General features: G+C 46.3%; 1 protein-coding gene across 2 annotated transcripts in view; it reads left to right on the top strand.

The window, feature by feature from the left end:
* The window catches only part of LOC142566750 (uncharacterized), a 236,986-nt gene that overhangs the window by 214,396 nt on the left and 10,529 nt on the right, over positions 1–12,061 (top strand). For both annotated transcript variants that reach the window (XM_075677631.1, XM_075677632.1), the window contains exons 9-10: positions 5,214–5,609; positions 8,716–8,917. In XM_075677631.1, the coding sequence (XP_075533746.1) occupies positions 5,214–5,609; positions 8,716–8,917 (598 nt within the window). The remainder of the gene's footprint in view (positions 1–5,213; positions 5,610–8,715; positions 8,918–12,061) is intronic.

Below are 12,061 nucleotides of genomic sequence, written 5' to 3'. Positions count from 1 at the left end.
TGGAATGTCACAAACGTAAGTCTTACCTTGAGCGGTATCTTAATCAGCTAGCTTCTCACGTCATAAGAATCGTGACTTGACGTCATGAAATTTTGACTCTGTGCTCCGGGCTAGTGAATTAGTTAACTTGATAAAGAAAGATCAAATCCCATTTTAAATAAACCAAATGCTTGGCGTAAGGACCTCCGAGAACTTCCGAACAAAAGCGGCCCAAGCATGCGAAACTCCCTCAAAATTCGTCAGGTCATACCAATGTTCTGCGCTGTTGTTCGAATACCAAAACTAACTAAATAAAAATTTAACCCTATTCTTGTTAAACGTACAGCCTTTTGCCGACATAGAAATGGAAACTGAAACTTCAAAAGTACTTCAATTTACAAACTCATTTTAGTGTTGCTCTTAATGGAGCCATTGAATGGGCGAAGCTTAAAAATGTTAGGCGCTAACTATGGACCTGGAGCGAAGTGTCATCCGCCATGTTTCCGAAACCACGGCAAAACGAAAGGTTTTGCTTGGCAACTTGTTCGCACGGCTGTTCGCTTCTGTATGCGAAGCAAGGGGTACGTGGTCGCAACGCCGGCAACAAGCTTGGCTTTTTTTTTTTTGTTTTTACGGCAAAAGGCATAGCAGAATTAGTGAATAAAAAGCGGCCAATGCAGACGACGTTTTCCATGTCGTTCTCTCGTGTTTGTTTACTGCGGCGTCTATACACCCCCTTCCCCCTTCCTCTTAAATAAATAAAAGAAAATTCCGTTTTGCGGAATTGGCGCTCAAGCTGGGCAACGCGTATATGCTTCCGTACGAAAAATTATTCGGAAACGCGAACGCCTGTTTAGCCTATATGAGTGAAGCTATATTTCATAGATTTGTGTGTGTGTGTGTGAGCAGTGTTATTTTATGTAGAACACATCCATGCATATTTAAGCATTATAGCGGCTAAATAACGATTTCACAAACAGAGTGAGTGGAAGGTCACTGTTGTATTTGAAGGTCCCGAATTGAGCCACACCGCGACGGTAACCGAGTCGTACACACCACATACACGCGCTTCGCAACTGCACCTAGTGGTAAAATATGGCGGTGGAGGCGAGCAGTGTTACCAGATGACGATGCATGTTTAAGATCTTCTGTTCTGTGCTGCTGCGTTCACGGGAAACGGTTTGTGTTGTCATAGCGCACATCACGCAAAGCTGACATTGTGCTCAAATAATTTTAAACTTTGCCTGGCGCTGCTGTTACACAAACGAAAATCCTACTCATGTTGGCAGCGAGATCGCTCTTAAAAAAAAAAGAAATGAAATATATCTGAAACAGGTGTCAGCATCCTGCGTCAAGTGTGCTACCCCCTTTTCTTTTAGCCATACAAAATGCAAAATGATGCGTTATACACAAGAAATAATAGAGAGAGAGAGAGAGAGAGTGACAGAGAAAGAGTGTCATGTAGCGATAACATTAAAAGCAAACATAAATAAAAGTCTATGCTATATCCTTGTTTGTGTAGCTGTGTATGCAATAGTAAACGTGTACTTGTCTAATTGCGTAATGCGATGCTCGCGTGTTTTCTTTACTTTCTTTTTGTGTGCGTTCTTGCTCATTCTATACTGTATTACATAGTGTGCCCTCTCCCATTTACATCAGCCTTCTTCACTCTAGCAGCATTCGGAAATCTGGGGTAGCTGGTGGCTTGTTTTATGGCCCGCATCTCCTTTAAGAAATAAATATCAGTTTCTCCCTCATTCTCTCTCACTATCATTACTAAGGTGACGAGACGAATGCCTTCAGTAATTTCTTACACTGACTGCGTTAGCGTTTTGTTATATGTTATATGAACGTTATACTGAAAAATTTAAGGGCAAGAAAAGCTCGTGTCGTGTTTGGTAGTGCGGCTGTATCTTCTTCCTAGTTTTAAGCAGAAATGCAAGTGCAGTGCGAAAAAAAAAAAGTTATCAGAGCCATTTCCAAGTGGAAAAAATAATTTGTGATTCGTAAAATGACGTGCTGATGCCAAAACCCTTATGATGGAATATGGCAGCGCACTTCGCAACAACTGCGTAACACAGAATAAACAAACACGAGCTGCTGTGTTCATTCTTTGTTACGTCGGTGTTTCGAAGTGCGCTGCCTTATTCCATCAGGAGTAACCAACTTCACACCAGTTTGTCTTAAAAAAAGAACTGCAATGTCCTATAGCTGTAAAAACAACCACCAAAAGAAAACTAAACAATTTTTTTTTTTTTAGACAGCTGCGAGGGCTAATCAAAGCAATGTAGGAGAGAGCACGTGAGCCAACGCTGTATCGTGTTGGACGTTTCCTGTAAGTGACTGTCCACGTCGCACTTATCGGGGCATATCAGGCTTTGCGGAGTGAATGGAATGAAAAAGGCTGCGCAACGTCCCGATACAAGGATAACACACGTTGGTGTGTTTGCTAGCTGTTTGCTTGTATTGCCAACGCCAGGAAAAATCGAGCTGAAAGAAAGTGACGAGGAGAAATTTTCGCACTGTGAAGGGGCGCTGAGTTTCACGTATTTCATCCCCAGTCGAGTAATGAACCTCGAATGTGCAAACGGATAGTCTGAGCTTGCACTCGACGCTTGCGCCCGAAAAAGTGCGATCAAAATGAGCGGCCACAGTGGACACCGAGCTTTAATTGTAAATTTTTCTCCGCTTCGCCCGCCGTCGGTTCCCGCTGCGAAGTTCTTCGGAGTCAATTTCTGCTGCGCTTTATCTTTTGACGAAAGCAGCGACAACTACAACAACAAAAGTACTGCTACTACAACAACAAAACTATTGCTGCAACTGTAATTACGTCAAGCACATAAATTGCTTCAAAAGGACGAGTGCCTATTATTGTTCGGGAGCCGGTGTTATTGGAGTGCTGAGCCTGTTCTACGTTTTGTTGCAGGGTATTATCGGTCTCGCTAGGGTATTATCGGTCTCGCTGAGAGTTATCGGTCTCGCTGAAGTGCCGCGCCGCATGATACTGCACACTGTAATCTAGATGTAAAAGTGTTTAACTCTCCGCTAGAATCATTGGGGCTTGGAAAAACACGAGGTGCTGAAGCAGGAGGCATAATAAGGCGAGTGTTTGCCATTAAGGCTTTTGGGGAATGACACACGGGCGAACCGATGCAACGTTAGCAGCCTCTGCAGATGGAAGCTTTGTTGCATGCGCTTTCAGGGTAGTGTCGACTTATGTTGCTCTCATCCAGAGTTGCGCAAAAATATCCGCCATCTTTGGCTCCGGCGTTATGCGAGACAGCCGCTCCGGGTACGCGCAGAAGTCGTGCTGGCACTGATGGTGCTCCCAGCAGCGCAAACTTTTTTTTCTCTCATTTGGGAGCAGCATTCGATCTCTCGCAATCAAGTGCCTGGTTTTGTTGAATGATTTTAATTAATGAATACATGCAGCATGCGCTGAACCCATCACAATGTGGCCGACTCTGAGAGCCTTTTACATTTTCAAGCTAAGCGTCGAGTACAGTTCCAAGCTTTCAGAGAGTAGATGCTTCACTACGGCAGCATCACGCGGCAGCTGAAAGCCGTGGATGCCTGAGCGTAAGAACTATAGAAACGCAGTGCTGCACTGCATTGCCAACACTGCATAGATGTAGCGTATTATTAAGAAAGCTGAAGCTGATTGGGATGTATGCCGTCAGGAAATACGCGCGCTCATTCATGGTCCTGCACTACTAACGATTACAGCGGAACTACCGTAAGTGCCTAATATACAACGTCGTGTCTAGACTTCGCCGGTGTTATGCCGGTTATGTGCATGCCTTGCGGTTTCACTGTACACAAAAAAAAAAACTTATGCGCACACTGGAACACTGTTTTAAAGTAAACGTGTAGAGCCTTCCACCGCTCTATAAAAGAGGAAAGGTCGTTTGTTGGCATGACCAAACGAAAACACACTTTTATCCTTCCTGACACGGAAATCCTTATTTATTTGGAAGTTTATTCACATTCGCATGATTTATTTCTTGAAACGTGTAGCGGGTTGCATATTACCTCAAAAATATTCTTGCAGGTATTGTGCAAAGCAAAAAAGTACTCGTGATCCTAAAAGGTGCCTTACCATAACTGCTATGCAAAAAAAAAAAAAAAAAGAAAGGAAAAGAGATCTAGAACAAATTAACAAGGAGCTCGATGACAAAGTTAATAAGTGTAACGCTGAGTTTGGTACTTTGTAAAAAATAGGTGCCGGCTTGAGAATCGAATCTCAAAAGATGCCTCGCACCCAACAAGCCTACCCGTTACCACGTACCTGGAACAAAAGTACCGAACTCTAACGAACTGAAGCCACGGCCGATGTCTCGTAGCGTGGTTTCTATTGCAGCCAGTTGTCCGTCGAAACAACTTCACCCCGCCAACCACCAACTTCCCCCGTCACCTTTAGGGGATATGACGTCTAGTGCAGGTTGGCCAGAAAGGAGGAAGGATCGTACGCCTCGGCAAATCGTTGTTAACAACACAAGGAGGAAAAAGAAAAGTGCTTGACGGCTCACTGTGGGGCTCTATTAACCGTTTATTGCAGGCGCTGCTGTTGCGAGTTACAATGTTGAACTGTCTGCTATCTCGCTTGACCGGTGTCTGCCGTGAACTATGCAGTTGTGTCGGTGATAGGGTGTACTCCTCTATTCATTAGACCAAAGGGTCCGAGTTTTTTGTTTTTGTTTTTCGGGATCGTGGTGGCCTAAGCCGAAAGGATAAGTGATCTGTCAGTGCACATGCAAAGAAAAGAAGTCGGTGGGGAGGCTTTTCCCTCCACATTCCTGCGGGAGATGGCACCTTGCGTCGGGAAATGTCCTCCCTGGCGACGCGTGCCCGTGAGTCATGCAGGGGAACGAGTCGCGAGAGGGGGAAGGGCGGTGCGCTGCGCCGAGACGTGCACCAACCTGTCGCAGGGAAACCGGTCCCCCAAATGGAGGCACTTTTGTCCCGCACTCAGTGCAAGTCTGTTTGGTCTGCGGCGGAGCTTAGAAAACGGACGCTTTGTTCTTCCGCCCAAATCGCAACCGGGTCTGCCCGTAAACGTAGGGCGCGCGGTGTGTGTATCTATGCATTGTACTAAATTCCCAGACACGAGTCGCGCTGAGAGCGGTACAACAGTGCTTACTGCCCTGTTGACCGGGGGAATTTCATTCGAGCGTCATGCAGTCTGCCGGCGATGACCGCGTGCTTCTCTCTTCGTTTTCTAACGCCTGCTGCAGCGACTTCGCCCTGTACTACGGCCCGGCATCTTCGTCCAGCTCGCTGAACGGCAGCACCCAGAACGACTCGGCCTCACACGGCGGGTCCACGACGCGGCTCTTCGACCGGGTGCAGGGCATCGGGCGCAGCGCCCGGTCGGCGCTGCTGCGCGCCTTCAGCACCGAGCGAATCTACCGGCCGCAGAAGACCGAGACGGCGGCGGTGGCGAGGGACCGGCGACGGGAGATCATGGACGGCGCCGCGAACCTCGCGGCAAACCCGGCCCCGCCGTCGCCCTCCGCGTCGTCGACGGCCTCCCTGGTGATGGGACTGAAGGCGCGCATGAGCCTGCGCAAGAGCAAGCGGCGATCGCGCCACGAGGCCACCGGCATCCAGATCAACGCCGCTCCCGACAGGTTCGTTCGAGGAAGGCCCGCCTCGGCGCGACGATCACGTTTCACAAACTTTGACGTTGCGGTTATTGCGCTGCATGGCATTTAAGAGTAAAAACAGTGCATTGGAGGCGGTTCTAATTCGAGGATGTTTGTATTCTCTAATAGTGAGCTTCTGGGAATATTTGGTTAAGGTAACACCACTTGTTTTGCAATGTCTAAGTTTGTTGCGACAATTGCTGAACGGTATCGACAAACTCTGCGAGGTCAGTCTATCGGCAACCTCAGCTACTCTGCACTGTGCGAGCTCGTGTGTCATCGATTGACGCACGAAGAATCGATTTGAATTCAGCGGGAAAGCAGGCTGTGGGGGAAGGGCGCACGTACTTTGTCGTAACGCTTCAGCATGAAAAGTTTTCTGGCTTAACTGATCGAGCGTAGCCTCAGAAAAACCTCAAGCACGCACACATACAATACACATATCTAATACGCTCTGTTTACCTATAGCTTCCTCAAGAAATTTGTTGACAGAGCCTTTAAAGATTTTTTACCACTACTGTAGTGTAAGCATTGTTTCAAGCATATGCTGTTGTGAATTTTTGTTCACATTGAGGGGATACTTGGAGCTCTGACACTTGACGCACAGCGAGATTGCTTTAGCGCTTCCTGTGGGCTGAGAATCGACGTTTGTGTTATTCCCCGATGCGATGGAACAAAATTTGTATTCGTTCTTCTCGAGATTCGCTCGGTGACACCACACTGCTCTTTAGTGCTTTTTTGTGCTGCCCTCCAGGCAGCGTGTTACAATCTTTTTTTCCCCTTTTAGTTGTAACACGCACTGTGCATACCTACGCGTGACACGGAAGCTCCATTCTTAGCTTCAGGCACCAAGTGCTCGCCGTTTTCCACGGAAGTAATCGCAAAGCGTAGCTTCCATTTTAAACGAAAAACCAGTGTTCTGGCTGGTTAGGTGAAAGGGTAAGTCATTGTGCTTGCATAAAAGGCGGTCGTCACGAACTGCGGCGTTGCTGTCGTGCTCTTCAAACAAGCACTAGACCCGCACAACTCAAGACCAGCGAGGGCCGAAACCAATTTCTCAGGAACCGACACTGGCCGCATTTTAGTGGAAATGGTGGCTTGCCTTGCTTGCTTAAAGTGAGTCTACATTGTTGTATAATAGAACATTGTAATGCCACCGCGGTCATTGAATAGAGACGCCGGCTCTTGTTTAGAGTCATAAATCACGTCTTCTCAAAGAAATATATGGTTACTTCCGAAGGGATACCAGTTTCAAGGCATTGTTAGCTATGCTTTCGTATTTATTGGTAGCGTGGTTCCTATAAAAACGAATGAGGGTCTGCTCCCGGTGTATATCTGTTACTTCCAGTGAGCACTTCATGTATAGATGAGCTGACCGGCAATGTGGAGCCTCCGCTTTCGGCCTCACCGAGAAAGGGTTGCGAAAGAGACGTTCGCTGTTGTTTGAATATTTGAATGACTTGAGTCCGCCGCAATTTTGCCGTAACGTTCTCCACATGTTCTGAAGATTGTGTTGCGCTTGTCTGTGTAGATACATTAATCTTCGAGTTAAAAAGAAAATAAAACGTCTGATAGAAATTACTAACAAAAATTTTAAAAATGTATTTCCCATTCGAGTTTCTAAGTAAATTGACAAAAGGCGTGACGCTTTTCACGTTTGGAATTCATGAGAATTTGCTGCACTGCTGCATTCGAACACCAGCGTTGTGAATTGGGCTAGCATCACGTGGACATATGGATTCGTCGCATTTGGTTACTTTATTACCGTCTCGTTAATATGCGTCATAGAATAGCATGCATCTTTTCATTTGTATCAGCCGTATACAACGTTCAGAACATAATCTGCGGCAGTATGATTCGAACTAAATAAAATTGACTGTTACTTCCGATTCGCTGCCGCGTGAGCGAGTATTTGTGTAGGTTGAAAAGTAAGGCGATAACACAAAGCAGGCGCAATACCGCCTGCGATCGTTGAATCCAAACATACGGGAAAGGTGTGCGCTGGATTAAATTATAGACACCGCGCTTATTATCCGGTGTTAGCGTTGGTGGCTCGACGAATCCATTCTGTAGCCGCACGTATTTATTGTGTGTTCCCGATGAGCCCAGACTCTCACATGTTATAGATATTTTCTTTCTTTTATCTGCTGAACGCTGACAATGTTAGTGGCTTTCACCTATCGGTGATATTTGGCGATCATGCGGCGACCGCTTTATGTGGCAATTCTTTTCATCCGATTCGATGTTTTTATCATCAGTCCCACTGAGTAGCTGATCTCGGTGAGAGCTACTTCGTGGCACCGCTTCGTGGCAGTCAATGACGACAAAAAAATTGATGAAAATACTCATTACATATACGGACCCAGATTCTTGTTTTTCTCGTTATGCGACCGTGTGCTGATTGCTAGCAGGGGCGCGCGCTCAGAAGTCTGAAGTTGGTAGCAGGCCGCTAAATGTGCAGCCCTGCGTAGACCGTACAACTTGTGTTAAAACTGCCCCGCGATAGCGCCTGGTCCTGTAATCACGGGCATTTAGTTTACTGCCGCGGCGCCGAACCCTCACCTCGGTGAATATATTTAAACGAAATAAGTGGCTGGTTCTAGCAGAACGCAACCACTCACAAGTCAGTTCAATGCTGATGTATACACATCATGGCAGTGCGCTTCGCCGCTACTGCCATTCTTAGACTGTCAGACGGAAAAAAGTTTGTGGCTCTCCGTAAAAAGCAGTCATTGAAGAATGCTGTCGTGACAAACTTGCTTCCCAGCGTCGAGGTGTGTTCATCCGAAAGCGGTGCTTCAAAAAATAAATAGAATAATATTCAATGCGTTGTACGTAATACTTTTCTAGCGTTGTAAAATGAAAGCGTCGCCGTGTTTCCGTGCTGAACACGCCGCATTGTTGTCCTTTCTGCCGAGGATGACATCAGCCATGTGTCATCCTCCTCCTTTCCGCATTGTCAAACCAAGTGTTCGCTGAATAATTGCGGCGAATGCCTGTTTAGCGTGAGCAGGAGGAGGGCAACGATGACGCGTTCAATCCGCGAATGCACAAGCGTGTGCCGAGTGGCTAATCTCTTTGCGGCGCGCAGCTCGTGCAGCGACCCGCTGTGGGCCGGCGGCCATCCGACGCACGTGAGCGCGCAGCTGCTGCAGCAGAACCTGGACGGCACGCAGGTGGTCGAGCTTCGACGGCCGCCCGGGCGCTCCTTCGGCTTCTTCCTGGCCAGGGGCCGGGTGCACGCTCACCACGGCGTGTTCGTGTCCCGCATGCCCGACGCCCACACGCAGCAGGTGAGCGAGCGTGTGTGTGTGCGCGCGCTTCCAGGACAAAGATTCGATGGAATCCGCCAAAAGTTGCGGCGCACACGCTTGGATCCTGTTCCCGAACGTACTTTCCGAAACTGAACCTTAGAAGCAGCAATGACCGACTGCACACTGCTCACGATGGAGACCTCAGAATAAATAAGACGCTTCTGATGTAAGATCTGTGTAGTGCCGCCATATGAACACATTGGTTTCAATGTGGTATTTAGGTTTGAAAGGGGCGTAATTATTTTCTTTCTCTTCTTCCATCCGTAAAATCGCTTATCTACGATATTTTGAAAGTTAAATTATGTATTTGCCACTTGATTTCCTTACCGAATTTATTTAGTTAAAGAGCTGTAATCTATGTATAATAGCGCTGTAACGTTTAAGTATGGGATTATTTGTCTCACCCCAGTGTCTCTCGTCTTAAAGCCGCTTCTATTTTCTTACCTCTAGAAAACTGTTCAAGAGTAGCTCGCCTGCTCTCTGGTTTCAACAAATTTTATTATTCGACATTCATATGACCTGTAACACTCCTACTCACTGATAGCGGCAAGGTATTTCAAATTTGTTTCTCTCGTCTGCCTTTGCTGTTCTGCACACAACCTCGTTTTTGGCGAAACATTGAATCACCGCAGTCATTTGGTCACTGACGTCGTGACACTGTAATTCTAATAATTTCGAGAAGCTCATTGAAGAAATCTTTTATTCTGTCATATAGCCCAGCCGTTCTCTAATACCATAATTTACTAAGTCCCCAATGTCAACAAAGAGGCTGACAGATGGAATAGAACACTGGTAGAAAGTTTATAAATAGGGATAAGGTGCCTCAGGAAGGCTGGCCAGCGTTTCGATATGAGGACCTATCTTCGTCAGAGGTGGCCTCGTCATCCTCGGCATGTTAGTTTTAAAGGGTTAGTGCAGTGACGTCACGTGCGGTCGTTTGTCGGTGGCGGTTTGTTATAAAGGGAGAGACTTCAGAGGTAATGAGCGCTGTCGCCTGACGTGTGTGAGCGTGGTTCCCAAGACGAAGGGACAAGAGCGGGAGAGTGGTGGGAAGGCGGGCAGAAAAGAAAGGAAAGGAGAGAAAAAAACGGGGGGGGGGGACACCAAGAGGGCGAAAAAGAAAGAAAGAAGGGGGCATGGGAGGGCGTTGGGGAAGCGAGAAGTTAGGGAGAGTGCATCTCCACATTCCTTAACAACTTCCTTGGTGACTTGCCAAAAGCACTCCCGTCATTTGTACAAGATACGTCCCACCTGCTGAGAATTATAGAGGAAAATAATGCTAAAGGCACACTACCCTACAACATAATTCTCGCAACACTAGACGTCACGTCCCTGTGCACCAACATTCCAATCCCTGAGAGCCTATCTTCGATAAAACAAACGCTGTCTAAAACAATACACAACACTATACTGAAGTCTACTTGTCTCTCCTTGAATTAGTTCTAACACATAACTACTTCGAATTCGAGGAGAGTCACTACCTACAGATACATGGTACAAGCGTGGGTACGCTTTTGCATGAACTTACGCGAACATATTTATGGGGATTCTAGAAACAGATTTCCTATCGCGCTGCACCGGCAAGCCCCACACATACATACGATACATAGACGACATATTCATAATATGGGAACATGGTCAAGACAGTCTAGATAAATATGTAGCATTTCTAAGCTCTTTTCATCCATCAATAAAATTCACACCAGAATCTTCAACTGAGTGCATAAGCTTTCTGGACACAAAAATATACATTGACAATGGGGCGCTAAAGATAGCGCTGTATAGGAAACCTTTCGGCAAACAACAGTACCTAGAATATACGAGCCACCATCCCAGACACTGCAAACAAGGCATCTTTATAGGCCAAGCCACACGACTAAGTCGCATTTGCGTTGAAAACCAAGACCACATAGATCGACTCGCTCAACTTAAAGAAACTCTATCAAACAGGAACCACCCAAACAGTGACCTTCAAAAAGCCTACACAGCTGCAACCAAACTTGATCGAGCCGAGGTCCTCAAGCCCTGCCCGAGGATCACAAGAACTACAATGCCTCTTCTTACTACTAAATTCTTAAACACACTCTGAAACGTGAATAACATCCTCAGTAAATACTACCCAGTTCTCATCAGCAACCAGAAACTTATTAAAATTTTTCCCCATCCGCCTAGAGTAGCCTACAGGTGCAACATCAATTTTAAAGATATTCTTGTGCATGCCAAACTAAGGACAAATATGAAGTTGGGAACCGGTTCATGTGGCCGCCGTAGGTGCTCTACATGCAAGCATATTCAATCTACTACTACAATAAAAAATACAGCGTCGAATTACGCACACAAGGTAACTTCGGGTTTCATCTGCACATCAAGCAACGTAGTCTACTGTCTATAATGTGCCGCTTGAAGCAATCAATACATAGATCAGGTTGGACAACAAAATCATACAAGACTCAACGGTCACCGCGCGGACACAAAACATAATTTACCGAAAGCCGTAGCCAGCCACTTTAATGAACATTGTCATATATTCGACAAAACAAGGCTCTATATGCTGCAAACAAGTTTCCGTTCACCTCGCGAAAGTAAATATACGGAATCATACCTCATACACAAGTTTAATTGCCTACACCCAACGGGAATTAATTTGGCACGTGGCGACTTAGAATGTTTAAAAGCGGCAACTTAAATCTGAAATTCTCATATCAACCAAGGCACAAAACACATTATGCCACCAGCTAACCTTAATTCTTAACCTCACCTGTTCCTCCATTTCGAAAATTTTTTCCCGCCTACTACTCAGTTTAATATACTCTTTCATGTTTTCCCATGTACTCGTGCCCACGCCCGCTTCAGCGCATGTCACCCTCCTATTTGTTGTTCCGGTTTTGGTCCCCCTCTCCTTTCCTTTTTTTGTCTGTTTTTTATTATATATTTTTTGAAATACCCTCACCAACACATACCAAAGCCCCAGACGTCAGTATACCTTTATGGGCGCCTCAGCCACACAGGGTATCGCTATTTATGTATACCGCCGTAACGACACCTACGTTAAGCTACCGGGGCTAACGTCCCTTGAAAGACCATGCCGCTGCCTTCCAGTTACCCCATACATTACACTCCAGG

This window comes from Dermacentor variabilis, unplaced genomic scaffold (genome assembly GCF_050947875.1).
Source record: "Dermacentor variabilis isolate Ectoservices unplaced genomic scaffold, ASM5094787v1 scaffold_13, whole genome shotgun sequence".
NCBI classification, from domain to species: Eukaryota; Metazoa; Arthropoda; class Arachnida; order Ixodida; family Ixodidae; genus Dermacentor; species Dermacentor variabilis.
This window is presented reverse-complemented; position numbering and strand designations above follow the sequence as displayed.